Source organism: Lutra lutra, chromosome 16 (genome assembly GCF_902655055.1).
Source record: "Lutra lutra chromosome 16, mLutLut1.2, whole genome shotgun sequence".
Lineage (NCBI taxonomy): Eukaryota > Metazoa > Chordata > Mammalia > Carnivora > Mustelidae > Lutra > Lutra lutra.
In genome coordinates this window covers 22,223,851-22,244,028 of record NC_062293.1, presented here as the reverse complement: position 1 = coordinate 22,244,028, position 20,178 = coordinate 22,223,851, and the positions used below count along the sequence as shown (strand labels likewise).

General features: G+C 38.4%; 1 protein-coding gene across 1 annotated transcript in view; it reads right to left on the bottom strand.

Annotated features, from left to right (window-relative positions):
* Positions 1 to 20,178, bottom strand: part of IKZF3 (IKAROS family zinc finger 3) — a 90,359-nt gene that overhangs the window by 54,419 nt on the left and 15,762 nt on the right. Inside the window, exons 2-3 of the mRNA XM_047707331.1 lie at positions 11,398 to 11,451; positions 8,923 to 9,024 (exon numbers count right to left, since the gene is read on the bottom strand). Of these exons, the coding sequence (XP_047563287.1) occupies positions 8,923 to 9,024; positions 11,398 to 11,451 (156 nt within the window). The remainder of the gene's footprint in view (positions 1 to 8,922; positions 9,025 to 11,397; positions 11,452 to 20,178) is intronic.

The window sequence follows — 20,178 nt, the reverse complement described above, 5'->3', positions numbered from 1 at the left end:
TTTCTCCTTGGATGTACTCCTGGAACAGGGTCAAAATGCGGAGGCCTGGAATCTATTGTATGGATTCCTATGGAAGGGCTATATCACATGGGTTTTTACAATATTTCTTTTAAATTCCTATTATTGAATGGAATTGTTTGGTTTTTTTGTTGTTATTGTTTATATTTGAGTATTTATTGATTTATTTATTTTAAAGATTTTATTTATTGATTTGAGAAAGAGAAAGAGTGCACAAGCCGGGGCAGGGGGTGTGGGGCAGAGGCAGAAGGAGAGAACGAAGCAGACTCCCCACCAAGCAGGAAACCCAATGTGGGACTTAATTCCAGGACCCTGGGATCATGATCTGAGCAGAAGGGAGATGCTCAACTAACTGAGCCACCCAGGCATCCCAATATATTCATTTGAGTATTTAATCTGGTGCTCACTTCAGCAGGAAATATACTAAAATTGGAATGATTGAGTATTTAATTTGTTGTGTTTTTTTTCTGACCACTTGAAAACATAAAATGCATAGGCTACTTCTGAATCCACAGTGACTTCTAACATAATTATAAATTTCCAGACCAAAGGTCCAAACATAAACTTAATGGCATCACCTACCAAAACTCAGAAACCCTAACTCAGAAAAATGCAAGCCAAAGGCACAGTTATCATTTGCTTCATTATGAGTGTGACTCCATGGATAGCATCTTCAAGAGGTTGCATGAAGCTGGTAGAACATTGTATGCCTTTCCTCAGCACAAATGACCACATCCTGTGCCAGGCAGCATTTTTCATCTCTGTGGTTAAGAACTGGTACAAATGAATGTATAGCTAGGCAGAGCTGGAATGTTAGTTGAAGCTGTGATTTGAATCTCAGAAGTTTTAGACATAGAACTATATTTCTTGGTCCCTTAGGAATCTAAAACAAAAGAAAAAGATCTTGAGAAGGCCAAGTACTATTCTAAGTGTTGTAAATACCTAGCAGTGAAAAAGCCCAAGATCCTGGCTCATAAAAGATAGAGAAAAACAATAAAGAAATAAGTAAAACTCCCAAATTATCCATGGTAAGTGCCATGCAGAGAATTAAAATAGGGAATGTGTTAAAATAGTGACTGGGTTGTCAGGGAAAATCTTTTGAAAAAATGACATCTAAGATGAGATCTGAGTGACATTCATAAAGTAATAGTGATCAGATTTATCAACATAAATATTAGCATAAAATGTGTGCAATGTTAATATAAATATAGTGCTCAGAATTCACAAAAAAGCCTAAAAGTATTCCATAGTGCTGACAAAGACTATCTTTGGGTGGTAGGGAGAGAGATAAGTTTTTCTTTTTTCATTCTATGAACTTTCTAAAAGGTGATAAAATATTAAGCCATACTTAGTCTTTGTCCCCTGTTCCTGACAGAGTTCCTAAAACCCTTGGAATTTCCTAAGGGATAGGAGTGTCTTTTGTTATTCATAACGAGCTCCATTCAATCACACCTGAGTTTACACTAATGAACTTAGGGTGGGGCTTCTAGATAACCTCAGGATGGGATGATCACCTATCACTGGATCACTGCGAAGACAAAGTGATTAAGGGTTAAGGGTTTCAGCTCCAACCACCAACCTCTGGGAGGGGGAATGGGGACTGGAGATTGAGCTCTATGAAAACTTTTGAACAATGAGATTCAGAGAGTTTGTGGATTGGTGGACACATCAAGAGGATGGAGGGTTATGTGTCCAGAGAGGGCATGGAGCTCTCATGAAGTTGTATCCTTTATAATAAACTAGTAATAGTAAGAAAAATGCTTTCCTAGATTCTGTGAGTCATTCTAGCAACTTATCAAACCTGAGGTGGATGGTGGTGGAAAACCCTGCGTATGTAGCTAAGCAGGACAGAAGTGCCGGTAATGTGGAGACCTGGTAGCTTCAACTGGTGTCTAAAGTGAGGGCCGTCTGGGGCACCTGGGTGGCTCAGTTGGTTGAGTGTCTGCCTTTGGCTCAGGCTGTGGTCCCCAGATCCTGGGATTGAGCCCCCATCAGGCTCCCGGCTTAGTGGGGAGTCTGCTTGTCCCTCTCCCTCTGTCCTCCCCTCTCCCCTGCCTATGCTTTCTTCCTCTCTCTCTCTCAAATAAAATTTAAAAAATAAAGTGAGGTCACTTGTGGGACTGAGCCCTTCAACTGTGGGTTCTATGCTAACTCTAGGAGTTATTATTACGAGAATTGAATTGAATTTTTGGATGCCCATTTGGTGTCTGGAGAAATTATTGGTGTTGGAAAATAAATCCCAGGATTGGTGTCAGGGATGGGATTTGTTAAAACAATCTGGGCTCATGGAAACATGTGGTTTGGGAAGAGAAAAGAAGAAAGAGCAAGGAAGGAGGAACCTCTGATTTCCTGGCCACATGGTCACCCATGTTATGGAAAAGCAGCTGTGTTGTGATCAGTGACTAAAGGTAAAATTACCAAGGGTTTTCAGAGATGGATCTCCTTCCTGTGGAGCTGGATCACTGGCTGCATAAGGAAACGCAAACTAACAGGAAAAAAGTGAAATTGGTTACTGTTAACTGAATTAACTAAAATGAAATGAAAAAAGAGTGTTAGATCAAACCTTGATGTTGGACCAAGCTCAGACTTCAGTCACTTTAAGCTTCAGATACTAAGCTCAAAGCTGCCCCCAAAGGTAAAATTTTGAGGGAACAATAGAGAGTACCTCTAAGGCCTCTGGTCCCAAAAAGATAGTTCACACAGTTGGAGGGCAAAACCAAGAAACTACTGAAACCAGGGGATATAGTGTGAAAGGGCTGGTCTCATTTTGTGAATCAGTATCATTAGCTCCTGAAGAACCATTACTAAAATGGACAGTAAGAGTGACTAATTTAAGGGAAGTGTATTTGGTTTTGATTCTATAGAGAAGAAAAGCATGTTTGGGTTGATATCCAACCCACAGCACGCTATGGAATAATCAGATGACTGTATGTGATCCAGACACACAGCAGCCTTGTAGACTAGATAAAAGCCACTGTTAGAATCCGTTTACTCTGAGAAGAGGACTATCTGACCCCCTCTATAAACGCCAGTGGAACATCCAGATGAAACAGCTGATAAACTTTATATGTAAGCCATATGGGACTGGCTTTATGATAACAGAGATATTCATTCATTAAATATGCCTGTTCCCAAGGTCATGATAAATGCTGTGGTTTAAGGGGGTGTTATAAGAATGTGCATATTGGATATGGTATGGTAAAGTTAGTAAACCCATAGGAGGAGATGAGGACAAAGATTGGAAAGAAGAAGTTTATTATATTCACAGGACCCATAGAGGGGTAGTGCCCTCACAGGGCCACAGAGGAAAGCACCAGTGTCAGTCAGGAGGCAGAAAAGAGCAGTTAAAGAAATCCTAGGCCAGATTTTTTACTGGAGTTTCTGAGAAAAGGCAAGGCAGGCAGAGTAAACAGTTTAGGATTGGCTGCTTTGAATAATCCTGGAAGACTTTGGGACACAGAATGGTCTTTAGTTACCTGATATACTTGGCTGTGGGATGATTTGGGGCAGGGAAAATATTAGCTTAGTATATGAGAAATAGGTAAGGAGATAGTTGGGAGGTACAGGCTCTGGACTGATTGGTTTGTATATGAAAAGCATGATCCTGGTTAACCCTTCTGCCATCTGTAAGAATTGGCTACCCCTGGGAAAAGCAGTCTTTTCCAGGTCTATAAAAGCCTCAAATATCAAAGCATACAAAAATAAGACAATACAATTAATAAAACTGGTCCTATGATGAATTGATTCCAAAGAGACAAACACAGAATCTAAGAAAACACAGAATAGGGAGCCCCTTTTGTATGGGTACCCCATGTAACCTTCCTACTCCCAAATCAAGCAACAGTAGAAGAAACCAGAGTGAATCTGCAGTCTTAGCTTCCCCTATTGGGTTTTACAGAGGCTAATGAAAACATTAAGTTAATTAATGAGAAAATGAGGAAAGGCAGAAGGGAGAACCAAGGGAGTTGTCCCAACAAGGTGGAAAATTGTAAATGGTTACTAAGAAATAAGAAGAATAAAGGAAACATTGGTTAAGGCCAAAATAAAGAAAAAGAAAGAAAGGGGAGAGTCAAAGGACTCATCTCAGCAGGGTGAAAATCTTTAGATTTTTATTAAGAAACAGGATAAAGGAAACAGACATTGAAGGGTTTGAAACAAAGATCTTAAGACAACACTGTGCAAGATTGGGTAGACCAAACAGACTTCCTCCATTAAAGCGCCCAAACAAGTCCACTCTATTCATTCCAGTGTAGAGGAACTTACAAAGCTAAAAGACAAAGATTACAAACAGAAATCTGATCTGAAATTAGCTAAGGCAATAGGCAGATTAATCTTTGTCATGACAATGGGGACAGGGCTCAGCCTCTCACTAGGGATGGAAAGCCTTCTGCACATGAAAGGGTAAAATGGTCAGGGGGTGGAGAAGAAAATTTTCTGGGACTCCCTGACATGGCAACCTCATTCACTGTGGTATCAAAACTTGTTAGTGGGGTGCCTGGGTGGCTCAGTTGGTTGAACGACTGCCTTTGGCTCAGGTCATGATCCTGGAGTCCCAGGATAGAGTCCCGCATTGGGCTCCCAACTCCATGGGGAGTCTGCTTCTCCCTCTGACCTTCCCCTCGCACATGCCCTCTCTCACTGTCTCTCTCTCAAAAAAAAAAAAATAAAAAAAAAACAAAGCAAAAAAACTTGTTAGTGAAGCCCATCAGGAATATTCACTTTGAGAGAATATAGAAATGTTTAAGGGTTGATAGGATTAAGATGGAAGCTTAGATGTAAATAGGAATGTTTAAATAGGCTCTATGTGAAGAAATTGTGTCTCCTTTACCTGAAAGTATTATGAGAATGGATATTATGTCTGACTCAGAACATCTCCCTTACTTCATTTTATAAAACCAAAACCTGTTGATAGGTCACAGTTAGGAATGGAAGGGTTGAAGGATTAAGGCAAAAGTCTGGAGGAAAGCTAGTATGTTTGAAGCGGCTGCATCTCTTACCTGAATGTCTTATGGCCATGGATATTGTGTGTGACTGGTGAATTAACTGTTTCTATAAAACAGAAGGCATGTAAATCTGTCCTATTAATTCAAAATGCTAAATGGGGATGGATGAGATTGCCCAAGTCCACAGTGTAGATGAGAAGTGGCAGTGCTGGGTAGGGACAGAGTCTGTGTGGTAGCTCTATGTGGAGCATAAACTGGGGTTTATGGCAAAAGCCTGAAATTGCTTCCCAGCAGCTGTTAGGACTATGGCATGGAGAATTCCATTCGAAGGGCAATTAGCAGCCTGCTATTGGACATTAACTGAAACTGCCCCTATGACTGCAGTGCAAAAACAGTCTTAACATCTGAAATACACATACTGTCTTAGGTGATGTCACAGAAATGCTCTAAGGCTTTTGGGAGAGCAATGCCCAGGAGAGTTCCATAATAAGACAGAAATGGTTTATACAGGATTATGCTACCTGAGGCATGCAAGCAGGAGGTACTCACAAGCAGAGAGTCTTTTCCCCTAGGGACCAACTTCGGAACAATGTGAAGCTATATAATTACTTGGATGGTGCATGATAAACAGCTGTGACTGAACAACAAAGAGCTGCTTGGTTTATGGGTGGCAGTTCCAAGGTAAACGAAAAATGTCCTGTTTGGAAGACCACCACTCCGACTGAAGATGTAAAAACAAATCAACTCAGTGGATGAATTCCATGCTATTTTCCTAGCAGTGATGGAGGAATGGAACAATGACAAAAGCCTCTATCTACATTTTGGGTTTTACCTGAGTCATGGGTGATGGCCAGTGGCCTGGCCATAGGGATAGGCAGAAGGAAAACTGGTCTTTTAAAGGGATGCCCATTGAAAGCATGACCATACAGAAATCAGTATAGAAATTTGAGGGGTACATTAAAGTAGGACATGTTGATGTCCATCAGAAGAATCCCCTTCCAGGCTTGGAAGGTCATTAGAACCAAGTGGATATCACACTGTACTTATTTGGAGTGACTACCTGGGTTCATGAAAGGAGGAGACATTTGGGGACCACGGCAATACAGAGGGCTGAATCCGGACATATTCCCTTTGCACTCAAAATGCCAACAAGAGAGACAGAGGCAGCCTATGTCTATGGGAAAGAATCCTCAGAGGGAAGGCCCCTCCCACTAGCAAGTAAATTATACTGAACCAATGCCAGTAACCAGGGTAGAAGGGCTACAAATGGGTTGATTCTGGACTGTGCATTGCTTACCTGGTGGTAGATGCAAATGGTCAGAGTATTAACAAAAAAATGGATTGGAAGATACTGTACCAATTTGGACCACCAAATCACATTTCTTTAGGACAAGAAATATACTTTACAGACTATAATATTAAATGACAGGCAGAGAGATATTGTCCTCAGAAGAATAGTTTCATAGAGAATTGGAATAGGCAACCGAAATGTTTAAAACAGGGGAACTTGTAGGCATGAAGGGCTTGTGTATATGTCTTTAAGAATGTGTGCTCACACTCAACATGAGCAGGGCTAAGGGAGTATCCTCACTGATGGGTTCCTGTTTTTCTGGTGGATCTGGGGAAGAGGGTTGGGGAGGGCACTAACGTGACTATGCAATTTCTTTCCATGGGGGGAATATATTGATATGACTATAATTCTTCCCAAGGGGAGAGGACACTGGTTTGATGACCATACTTTTTTCTTTCACTCAACTTTTTTTTCTTCATCACCTCAACTTTCTCTTTCCTACTTGATGGAGTAGTCATGGGATAGGGCTGCAACAAGCGCTCGAAACAGAATGATTCTGAGGCAAGAAACTAGTTTTAAATCTTTATGTTGGAATAGCTAAAGGCCTGATAGCTCAGGTTATGCCTTCACTCCATTTACCCAAACTGAAGGTAACAGTGAAACCAGCTCTGCTGCTAGTGGTATAAAGAGTCAGCTGGTTTTGTACCTGAGTACCTCTACCCTGTAGGAACAAGAATGGATTGAGGGGGAGGCACTTGCTAGACTAGTATTGCTGCCTGCTATCTAGACCAGCACAGCCATTAAACCTAAAGTTCCTTCCAAACATGGAAAGGTTCAGGTAGAAATGAAGACGGAATCGTAGCTGAGGGTAAAGAAATGAATCAAAGGGTTATGTAATGAAGGAAATCCAGTATTACATTAAAATCTCAAGAGAGGCTCAGGGCAAGAGGATAATATATATTGTCTCTCAATTCAATTATACCAGATGCTGAAAAGGGGAAGCCATATATTGCGGAGATCAGTCCTGTTTTTGGAACCTGACAAAATCAAATGGAAGCCGGCAAATCTAAGTGGCCTCACCCTGGGAGACATTTTCATATGATACGATGATGGGCTGGAATAATTATTAATGACTGAATGTGACTGTAGTAATGTGTCAGTTCCTTGACTATTTATTTTTAAAAGATTTTATCTATCTATCTATCTACTCTATCCATTCATCCATCTATTCATTTATTTAAAGCCCACGAACAGGGGGACGGGCAGAGGAAGAGAGAGAGAGAGAATCTCAAGCAGACTCTTCACTGAGCATAGAGCCAGACACAGGGCTTGACAGGGGCTCAATCCCATGACTTTGAGATCATGATCCTGATATTGTAACCTGATAACCCACTAAGCCACCCAGGCACCCTACCAGTACCTTGACTTTTACAATCCTTTTGCTGTAAGAGATTCATGGTCAAAGACCAGTGGGTAGCTTATGGTAAAATACAAAAATATATTTGGTCTTTGTCCTAGGTTCCTGGCACAGGAGTTCCCCAAACCCTTGGAATTTCCTGAGTGATAGGAGTATCTTTTGTTATTTATAACAATCTCCTTTTGATTGCGTCTGAGTTTATGCTAATGAGATGACTTTGGGTAAGGACCTTAGATAACTTTAGGATAGGATGGTCACCAGAAAGACAAAGCGATGGGGTGGGATGGGACTGAAGACCGAGCTCTATAAAAATTCCTGAACAATAAGTTTCAGAGAGTTTCTGGGTTGGTGAACACATCAAGATGATGGGAGGGCGGTGTGCCCAGAGAGGGTATGGAAGCTCCATCCCCTCCTACTCCATACCTTGCCCTATGTATCTCTTCCATATGAGTTTTATCCTTTGTAATAAACTAATAATGGTAAGTAAAGTGCTTTCCTAGATTCTAGCACCTTATTAAAATTGAGGGTAGTAGTTGTGAAAAACCCTGCATATGTAACCAAGCTGGACAGAAGTGCAGGTAATGTGGAGACCTGGTAGTTTCAACTGGTGTCTAAAGTGAGGGCAGTCTTATGGGACTGAGCCCTTAAACTGTGGGTTCTGTGCTAACTCCAGGAGTTAGTAAGAGAATTGAATTGCATTGTTGGATGCCTAGTTACTGTATGAGAATTGGAGAACTGGTTGTTGGTGTTGGGATATATCCCAAACTTTCCCTAATGAACATTCCTTATTTTTAAAATGGAAAAGAGTCAAATACACATTTTAAAAATGAAGTTGGTATACTTGAACTCTGAATAAGCACCTCAAATTCTCAAAGTTTGCTGATATCCTTTGGCAAATAATTAAATATTAAAAAATATTTTAGAAATTAATATGAGAGAGAGACAGAGTGGGTGAGAAAGCACAAGCAGGGGGAATGGCAGAGGGAGTGGGAGAAGCAGACTCCCCGTTGAGCAGGGAGCCCGACGCAGGGCTCCATCCCAGGACCCTGATATCATGACCTGAGCCAAAGGCAGACACTTAACCAGCTAAGCCACCCAGGAGCTCCTAAATTCTAAGTTTATAAAATGAAGAAAACTTAATTACTCCCAACTCAATCCATAAATCCAAGTTTTCCTTGGGAGATCCTGATTTCTTCTATATATTAAGCCTCAACCATATCTATAACTATTTTTAGTCTGTAAAAATGACTCACCTCCTAGATCTTCATCTTCATTTGTTGGGCCTTCTGCACTGTCCACATTTTCTGTTTCATGTGGTTTGGTTAAATCGTAGTCATTCAAAATCACTGGGCCTTCTAGAAGATAAAAAGAATTTTAACTGTGTAGGCCAACTTTAAAGGATTTTTACAATATAAAATTTTTTATATATAAAAATGTAATATTTTTATTAAGTAGAATCCCATTTTAGCATAATCTCTTAATGACCCAGTATCCCTTTCATATATACCCCAAGTGGAATATATGTGAAAACTCTTGAGGTTCAGAAATATGCCCAGGGTGCACCCAAGTTAAAATGCATTCACGTTCTTTCGTGGCAGAAATTCTCTCTCTTTTGGTATGTCTCACAATATTCAGTAGGACGCAATTGCTATTTAAGAACAAGAAGCATTTATGCAGTGTTGAGAAATACTGAGCTCAACAACACTGGCATAACCCAATTTGGGAAACATGTTTTCCTGAGAGAAAACCCATAAGCAACAGTATATCAAATCTTATTTTCCTTTTCTGTTCACATTATAAATGTGATTCTGAGGAAGATGTATTGACCCTCGTGTTCCTTTATTTCCTTGAACATTTACTAAATGCAGACAAGGCTACAGATATGAGTAAGTCATAATTCCTGTCCTTAAGGAGCTTATAATTTGCAGATGTAGATAAGACAAGATCATAACTATAATGCAAGACTAGAGACAAGAGATAATACAGGTCTATAATGTAGACTAAGACAAAGGAGTAAGGGAAATATAACGTATTACAGGAGTTCATAAGTGAAAGGGAACAGACATAATAAAAGCATGCTTAAACAAATAGCAAAGATATTAAAAATCAAGTTAATAGAAATACATTTAAATATATTTATATATTATATAAATACTGATAATATTAGATGTTAGAAAAAAAGGAATATGTAGCTGGTATTATTTCATATTCAAGCATGGTAGCTTAAAAAGATGTTAACAAAAGAAATAAACTAAAAACTCATTCACTTTCTATCAAACTCCTAATGTCCTTCCTAATGTTCAATGAAATATTTATTGAGTAACAATTACATACAACAAATAGTCAAAGATACTGAATCCTATGGCTTTTAAAGCTAGGCGAAGTAGGAGAAGTGACTAGAAACTCTTGGGTGCATTCCTTTCAGATGCACCCATGACTGAACACATGGAGCTGGACTTTTGCTGGAATCCAGTAGTAAAATGGAAACATATTTCATAAAATCCATGATGAAGAAGTGCTAAAAATATGGTTATCATGGACTCATGTTTTTATTTATAAACACATTAAATTGCTCATTTCTGCATGTTGTAATATATACTCTGTGAACTCTAAAACACTGTTCTAAATAGTAGCTCACTTTTCTCAAGCTCAAAATGACTAATATAAAGTGCACACCTGAACAACTAACATGAGGTACAGGTTCAATTAAAATATAAGGTTATAATTGACAATATAATTGACAAAAAGATACTTGAGTGATAAGTTTTGTAATATAGCATTAATTTTTATCCAAAGTGAGTTAATCAATCCAGAGAACATAGAAGTTATTTTTAGGAAAAGATTTTAAATGTTTATAGTTTATTCTGGAACAGGAGTCAGCAAACTATGGCCTGAGACCCAAATCTAGCCATGACTTGTTTTTGTATGGGCCCAGGAGGTAGGATTGGTTTTTACATTTTTAAAGGGTTATTTAAAAAGTAATATGATAATTGACTCTCTTCTTGATTTATTTCACTCAGCATAATCTCCTCCAGTTATCACATGGTTTCACTTACTTGTGGAGCATAAGGAATAACATGGAGGACATTAGGAGAAAGAAAGGAAAAGTGAATTGGGGGAAATCAGAGGGGGAGATGAACCATGAAATACTGTGGACTCTGAGAAACAAACTGAGGGTTTTGGAGGGAAGGGGTGTGGGGGGTTAGGTGAGCCTGGCAGTGGGTATTAAGGAGGGCAAGTATTGCATGGAGCACTGGGGATGGTGCATAAACAATGAATCTTGGAACACTGAAAAAATAAAATAAAATTTAAAAAAATAAATAAAAAGAAATATGAAACAGACTATATATGGCCCACACAAAGTCTAAAAATGTACTAACTTTCCCTTTACACAAAAAGGTTTGCTGACCTCTATCTATGGTGAAAAGCACAAGTAGATAAAACAGAAGCTACTACACCATTCAACAAAAACTCTTTATTTAAACCAGTCCATTAAAAAAAAATTTTTAAGGAAAAAAAACAACAGTGATCAACATTAAGTAGGGTGTGATTTGGCCCAATAATGCCAAAGAATTTATGTAATCTAAATGGATGAGTTACTTTTGTGTCAGAAAGAGACAACCAAATTTTTTCCAACATACTTCCATAGCATTTTTACTGTGATCAGAATATTCTTCTACCTTTGGTAATTTCAGTAAAGATATACTTCTAGAAAGACCTGATGTTACCTGTGGACACAGACTGTTCCTGAGTGCTTTTCAGTTCCACATTTGTTTTTGTATCTGAAAAGAAAAAGGATTATAAATATTAGCTACTTAGAGTAAATTTTTTTTCAGATTTGGAGCATTTAATAAGGATACCATTTTGGAAGCTTTAGCAGATTTCCTCTTCAGAACAGGACTGTTCTTTCCTCCCTCTATCCTCCCTAAAAAGTACCTCAAGGAGAATAAAAGGAATTATCTATACAGTAATTGTATTTTAAAGAGACTAAGAGAAAAAAATTATTACTTTGTACTTAACATTTCTAGTACTTTTCCATTTTTTCCTGAAGACATGAGTTCCCATCTGATATCATGTTTCTTTGGTCAAAAGAACTTCTATTAGCATTTCTAGTCATGGAACTATGTGAGTGACAATTTTTCTTGGTTTTCATTTATTTGTAAATATCTTTATTTTGCCTTCAATTTTAAAGGTTTTTATTTATTTATTTGAGACAGTGAGAAAGAGAGACAGCAAGGGATGAGCAGGGGGAGGGACAAAGACGGAGGAAGAGGGACAAGCAGACTCCACACTGAGTGTGGGGTCCAACGTGGGACTTAATCTCGGGACTGTGAGATCATGACCTGAGCCAATATGAAGAAGTGGATGCTCAACAGACTGAGCCACCCAGGCATTGCCCCATCCCTTTTTAAAGATTTTTATTTAATTTCGCTTTTAATTTTAAAGGATATTTTTACTTGATACAGAATTCTGGGTTGACAATTTTCTTCTAGCACTTTAAAGATGGCATTCTACTACTTCCTTATCTTGAGTATGGGTCCCATTTTCCTACTTCTTCCTATGACTTAATGATTTTGGATTGTACCCTGGACATTATAAATGAAATGTTACAGAATTTCTGGATTCTGTTAAATTCCTCTGGAGAGTATAGGAGTTTTTCTTTGTTTATTTTACTTTTTAAAGCATGCAGTTAACTTGCCTAGACTCAAACTCAAATTCTGTCTCCAGTGAGCAGCAACTAGAGTAATCAAATATTCTAGAATGCCTGGAATTGAGGATTTTTCTAGATCAGAGAACTTTCATAGTCCCAGGGAAATTGGCACAAGCTGGTATCTTGCAGAGGCATAAATCTCTGTTCAATATTTTAGCCTCAGATGGGCTGCTCAGAGTGTGACCCCATATATGTGTGGTTCAGTGATCAGCTAGAGATCTGGAGCAGTCAGAGAATTTACAGATAAAAAAGCCATCTGCCTTTTTCATACCAAGATTTCCCTCCTTACTTCCCAGATTGCTATAGTTGCTATGGCTTCTTAAGCTAGTGTAACTGCAGATTATCTACCCAAGTTTTGGTCACCCTGAGGCTAAAACTGGTACCTACCCTTGGGTTAAAGCAAACAAACATAAAAACAGGTTGGTTCTGACATTTTCCAATGCCTTCAGGTAATAGATTTTTTCATATTTTGTCCACAATCTATCATTGTTATCTGTTGGAAGGCTGAGTCAATAGGAGGTACTCCTCCATTGCTGGAAAATCTTCTTTGTTCTTTTTTTTTTTTTTTTAAAGATTTTTATTTATTTATTTGACAGAGAGAAATCACAAGTAGGCAGAGAGGCAGGCAGAGAGAGAGAGGAGGAAGCAGGCTCCCCGCGGAGCAGAGAGCCCGATGCGGGGCTCGATCCCAGGACCTGGGATCATGACCTGAGCCGAAGGCAGTGGCTTAACCCACTGAGCCACCCAGGCGCCCCTTCTTTGTTCTTTAGTTTAATGATGATCATATACCCAAAACTGTTCAGGACAGTATTAATTTCAAATATTCAATACTGTTGTCTGGTCAAATTTTAATTTTTGTTTTGAAAAATATAGTCACTGTATTTATATTCTATTTTAATTTTAAATTTTTAATAGATTATCCATTAGATGATAGTAGCAAAGCATAAAGGCAGGGAAAATACACATATTTTTAAAATAAGCGAAGGAGCAGCCTGGTATGGGGTGTCAAAACCTAAGATGGGAGAGAGCAATATCTATGCAAGGAAGCGACAGAGCCCAAGGCAGGCTGCTGGAGACCAACTACCCTGAAGAGTATGACATATGGAATGGGCAGTCTGAATGAGGTAAAGACGGATTCTATACGGAAAGCAGACAAATGGGAAATCAGAGCCTGAGTAGGCTAAAGAGGGCATTCAGGCAGGAGAATTGCCTGACCTGGAATGCTGGAGTCAAAGAAGGATAAAGAAGGTATCCAAGATAAGGGACAGCTTAGCATGAGTCAGAGCCTAAGCATGATACATAGGATATCTATGCATAGAGGTGGTCTGGTGTGGGTTTTAAGAGTCCAAGTGGGTTAAGCAATGCACCTACATGGGGACAGTGGGCAGAGCTTCCATGCATAGGGGTTCTCCAGTGTAAAATACCAGAACTTGAGTGGAATAAAGAGGGCATTTACATATTAGGGACAGCCTTGCATGGAGGTGTCATACCCTGAGCAGTTGAAAAGAATGTCCAAATAGCACCATAGCTATTGTACAGGATGTCAGAACCCAAATGAGGTAAGAAAAGCATCCATGCTAAGGAAGGGATGATAGAGGCAATGGATGATTGATTGTATAAAGAGGCTTGATCAAATAAGTAAATATAGCAAGGATGAGAGCCAGATTTTTCTCTGTCAGAGAAGGGAGTTACAAATACAAAAAACCCTGTGGTACTGGATTGGAAATGAAGGTACTGGTGTGAACACGTGACTTCTACTCTATATAACAGATATAAAATACAGATGTAAATGTGTGTATATGTATATGTATATATATATAGTCCCTAGCCCTGTCCACTGAGAGTACCTGGGAGCAATGACACCACAACAACTTCTGGCATCCAGATATTAACTTCTAAATATCATTCTCCGCTTAAAGGAACGAGGCTCCTTGGAGAAATGGCTTTGAAGAAATGGCAGGGAAAAGTATAAGATGGGTCTGGAACATTTTGTTATGTCGCAAAGCAAGGAAGTGCTTCCAGAATGAAGAGAATATGTTAAAGGATACAGAAATCATCTTGAAGGGGTTTCCATTGGCCAAATCTGAGACAGGGGAAGTATCAAAATAATAATGATAGTACTGGATTATAACTTACTGAAAAAAACAAATTTGTGAGTCCATATTGACATTAATAAGTAAGTAAACTGAAAGTCAGATGATGAATGGAATATTTATATAGTTTCAAGGTGCTTCTCCCAAATTACTTATTATTACAAAGATGAAAAGAGCACTACTGTAATAAACAAAGTGATCATCATCAGTAATGGGACAAATGAAAGTTATGTGCCATCTGATAACAAAAGGCAGCATCACTTCTGTGATATTTCTGCCAAACACGTATAAGATGAATCTAACCATGAGAAAATGAACTCTAACTTAGGAATATTTGACACGATAACTAGCTTTGTAATACCCAAAATTGTCAAAGTCATGAAAGATTGAGGAACCAAGAAATTGTTCCAGACTGAAGGAGAGTGAAGAGACTTGACAACTAAATGCAATGTGTGATTCTGAGCTGACTCCTCCTGCGGTAAATTAACACTGTTGAAACAAATGGAGAAATCTGAATGGGGTCTGAGGATTAAATGGTAGTAATGTATCAGTGTTTATTTCCAGATTTGGACGTTGTTTTATGTTATGTAGAAGTAGTACACTTTAGTACATTTAAGTTTTCAAGTGTGATAGGACATCATATCAGCAACTTAGCCTCAAAATTCTTGAAAAAATAGTTTTTGTACTGCACTGCAATTTTTCTGTAAGTTTGATAGCGTTTAAAAAAAGTTAAAAAAAAAAACTAAATGTGAAACTTTTAACTGCACACGAAAGGGATTCGTAACAGGAAAAAAAAAAGAAAGAAAACTAGCTCAAAGGTTTCACATAAACAACCTTCATGTGAAAATATCTTTTAGTTACTACAGAGCAAGGTGTCTTTTGATTTGGTGACCTAAAGGAAAAAGGTCCCAGTCCCCTGAACCTTTTAAAGTCTCTGACAATGCCATTTAAATAGCTCTCAATATTTTTTCAAGCAGCCTTTGTGTGCTGTAAATAACACCAGAAACAACTCAGTACAGTTTCTAAGAGAAAAAGGAGATTCTGACTACATTAGTATTCAGAAGTTAAAGGAAACATTAAAACCATTTATAATCAGGCTACATGGATTTTCTCCTTAGGCACTAAAAAATAAAAAAATAAAAAACATAAAGACAAAAGAGATTGAAGTACATTTTTTCCACCTAAACTTAAAGGTCCTCATACAAACATGAGTGGTAGTGGGTAGTGAAGGAATTTCCAACTGAAGACTAGAACCTGTTAAATATTTCTAAGCACAGCAAAAACTTTTCAGTTTTTAATGGATCATTTTGTAATTTTTTTAACTTCAGTCCAAACTCTCAGAAATGTTCTATTTGATGGGGTCTGCTAGGGTCTTTTTAATATGTTGGCCATCAACATAGCTTTAAAATATTTTCCAAAAGAATCCTCTAGAATGCTAAGAATGGAGGGTCCTTATATTTCTTTTGAAATAAATATAATTTCCTCTGCTGATGTTTACACATAAATGGTGCCAATGATGAAGAATTCCAAAATGGGTTAATTTTTTTTTTTTTTATTTGTCAGAGAGAGAGGAGCTAGAGCGAGCACAGGCAGACAGAGTGGCAGGCAGAGGCAGAGGGAGAAGCAGGCTCCCCACCAAGCAAGGAGCCCGATGTGGGACTCGATCCCAGGACGCTGGGATCATGACCTGAGCTGAAGGCAGCTGCTTAACCAACTGAGCCACCCAGGCGTCCCCAAAATGGGTTAATTTTAAGTATAAATCTCCTCAAAAAAAAAAAAAAAACTCCTCTATTTTCTACATCTCTTCTCTTACTTGATAAATAAATCATACTCCTGCCTCAAGACCTTTATATTTACCTTTCCTTCTGGCCGGAATGCTCTTTCCCGAGATCACCATGGGGCCCACTTCCTCTCTTCATTCAGGTGTGTGCTCAAAATTCACCTTACCAAACAAGCTTTACCTAACTACCTTATATAAAACATCATCCTCTATGGGTGGGGGGATTAGGGGGGATTGGGGGAGGATGGGTAGGTGAAACAGGTGATGGAGATTAAAGAGTACTCTTACCATGGTAAGCACTGAGTAATGTAGAGAATTGCTGAATCACTATATTGTACACCTGAAACTACTAAAACACTGCATGTTAACTCTAGTGGAATTAAAATTAAAAACATAACAAAAATGTCATCTTCCACTGTTATGTTCTTTTCTTTTACCCTCCTTTATTTATCTTCATAAAAATCTCTTCATTGTCACCACCTGGCACATATACACACATATCTGGGAGGGGCTGGGCAGAGGGAGAGGGAGAGAGAGAATCCCAAGCAGCTTCACATCTAGTACAGACCCCAAAGTGGGGCTTGATCTCACAACCCTGAGAAAATTACCTGAGCAGAAACCAAGAGTTGGACACTTAACCAACTGAGCCACCGCACACTCCTTGTCTATATTTTTTATTGCTATTTTGCTGTATCTTCAGGTCCCAGAAGAGTGTTTACTCATGATCGACACTCCATAAATATTTATTGAATGAACACATGAATTTTTGCATCTCTATCATTTATCCTTATGGACACTCTAGATCAAGGTTCTGCAAACTACAACTTACCACCTATTTCTGCATGGCATGTGAAATAAGAATGGATTTTTACCTTTTTTTCCTCCTCCTCTCCTCTGCTGCTTTTTACATTTTTATTTCATTCTATTTTATCTTATTTTGGTTTTTACATTTTTAAATGGATAAAAAAAATTAAGATACTGTTTTATGCCACTTGAAAGTTATGAAATTCAAATTTCAGTATCCAAAAATAAAGTTTTATTGGAACACAGCCAAACTCCTTCATTTATGTGCTGTCTATAGCTGCTTCTGTACTCCAATGGCAGTCAAACAGTTATGACAGAGACTATATGAGTCAAAAAGCCTAAAACAATCACTGTCTGGTCCTTTACAGAAGCTCTGCTCTAGATCTGTTATTAATTCTAACACTATATCATCCAATACAGTAGCCATGTGTGGTGATTTAACTTTAAATGTAAATTAATTAAGATAAAAAATTTAGTTTCTCAGTCACACCTGCCACATTTCAAGTACTTAACAGAACATGTGGCTAGTAGTTACTATATTGGACAGCACAGATAAGGAACATTTCAATCATCACAGAAAGTTCTACTGAATGATTCTGCTTTAGATTTTAGAATACCCTGCCATTGCTTGGGATACCACTGTAAAGCTATTTCTTTAAAACAAACAGTAAATCTCTGGATCGGGAAAAATTAAATCAAACCACATATAAAAATTACGGATGCCTGGGTGGCTCGGTCGGTTAAGTCTGCCTTTGACTCAGGTCATGATCTCAGGGTCCTGGAATCGAGTCCCGCATCAGGCTCCCTGCTCAGAGGAGCTCCTGCTTCTCCCTCTGCTTGCCTCTCACTCTGCCTGCTGCTCCCCCTGCTTGTGCTCTCTCTCTCTCTGACAAATAAATAAATAAAATCTTTTAAAAATGCATATAGGGACGCCTGGGTGGCTCAGTTGGTTAAGCAGCTGCCTTCGGCTCAGGTCATGATCCCGGCGTTCTGGGATCGAGTCCCACATCGGGCTCCTTGCTCATCAGGGAGCCTGCTTCTCCCTCTGCCTCTGCCTGCCATTCTGTCTGCCTGTGCTTGCTCTCTCTCCCTCTCTCTCTCTGACAAATAAATAAATAAAAAATCTTTAAAAAAATGCATATAAAAATTAAATATAAAGCAAAATTTTAAAGATACTATGTCAGGAAACAACAATGACCGTCTCCTACCAGTATTTCCAAAATTCCTGCAATTGGAATTTTAGGAAAAAGTTATGGTTTCCAGTAATGCAGTAATCAAAGATATAAAGCACTGAGACAGCATCTTTCATACTCTTTGAAATATTAATGTTACTTTTTATAGGATAAAAAACAAAAATGAAGCAAAAACAAAACACTACATGATGCCAAACACCCAGATACAATATTTTAAAAATATACTTATATGTATGTGTACAAATAAATATTTAGCATATTACCATTAGGGTTATTTTGCTATCATTAGATAAAACTATTTTTCTTATCTTTTTTTTTTAAAGATTTTATTTATTTATTTGACAGAGAGAGATCACAAGTAGACGGAGAGGCAGGCAGAGAGAGAGAGAGAGAGAGAGGGAAGCAGGCACCCTGCTGAGCAGAGAGCCCCATGCGGGACTCGATCCCAGGACCCTGAGATCATGACCCGAGCCGAAGGCAGTGGCTTAATCCACTGAGCCACCCAGGCGCCCCTATTTTTCTTATCTTATTTGTTTTTAGGATTTTATTTATCTGAAAGAGAGAGAATGAGAGAGACCGAGCATGAGAGGGTTGAGGGTCAGAGGGAGAAGTAGACTCCCTGCTGAGCAGGGAGCCTGATATGGGACTAGATCCCAGGACTCTGGGATCATGATCTGAGCTGAAGGCAGTCGTTTAACCAACTGAGCCACTCAGGTGCCCTTCTTATCTCATTTAAAAGCCAGAATTATAATCTAGCAGAAAATCCTAGCAAACACTCTTTTCCAATCATTTGCCCTCTTGCCCTTCCCACAACTAAATATCTAATCTCCTGATATGGTTTAATTAAATCATCAGTGTTATCCATTGACACCTTATGTCTTAAATAACAAATCTTATAAAAGGTATAACCATTCTATTACTGAGATAGCTGACAAACGTATTGGACTGTCTTCTGAAGCTTTCCAAGTACTCCAGAATTTCAAAGCTTTACTAGAAATCCCAAACGGTTTTCTACCAGTATTGAAAACCACCCTTCATCATGTTTACTGAGAGATGACGATTTCAAATTTGTTTTTATTCCTTCAGACTCTCTTCTCATTGACAAAGATGCCTTTGAAAACAATTTCACTCGTTAGAATTTTTTGTTAAGATACTGACATTTTTCTCAGAGATTCTAACATTTTATGTACTGCTAAATGAAAGGAGGTAGATTACAAATAAAATTTAAACTTGGAAGTGACAGCAGTCCTGTTAATTGAGAATTCATCAAAGTTCCTGGGTGAAAGTTTTTACCTCTTAGCTCTATTATAAATTATCTATGAACAAAACCAAATATTTATATTGGCAACAAAATTTGTAATCATATTTTTAACTCAAATGGTTGTAAACTTGCCTTTATTTAATACTATTGTAATTACCATTCAATTAAGAATACCAGCTAACAAAATTCTGTTCTTAGTTTCAGAAATCAGATTTCTATTCACTGGTCTGTTCTCCTGGTAGAAAGTGTAGGTGCTAAAGAAGAGCCAGATGTTAAATCTTAGAGAAACTGCTCTGCTAAGTTTGCCAGCTGCCAGCGACACTGATGCCTGACAGCTGCCAGAAAGCTGTCTCTCAGTGTTGACACTCCTTTTAATCTTCATAACGGTAAACTGACTGCCCTCTCCCCATGCCTCTTTTGAAAAAAATATTCTCTCTTACATTAAATGTTCACTTTTACTTTTTTACGAAAACCTTTGGAAATTGAATCACTGACTACAAAAATGTGTTCAATCGCAACAGTAACAGTACAGTAAATGTGGCAATGCAACAGAAGTATGAGTTACTATTTCTGAAAGGTCTTTCACCAGTTCTCTTAACACTACCACTTAAAATCATTCCTGGATTCTTAACACCACAAGAATAATATTATGTATAATGTATAATAA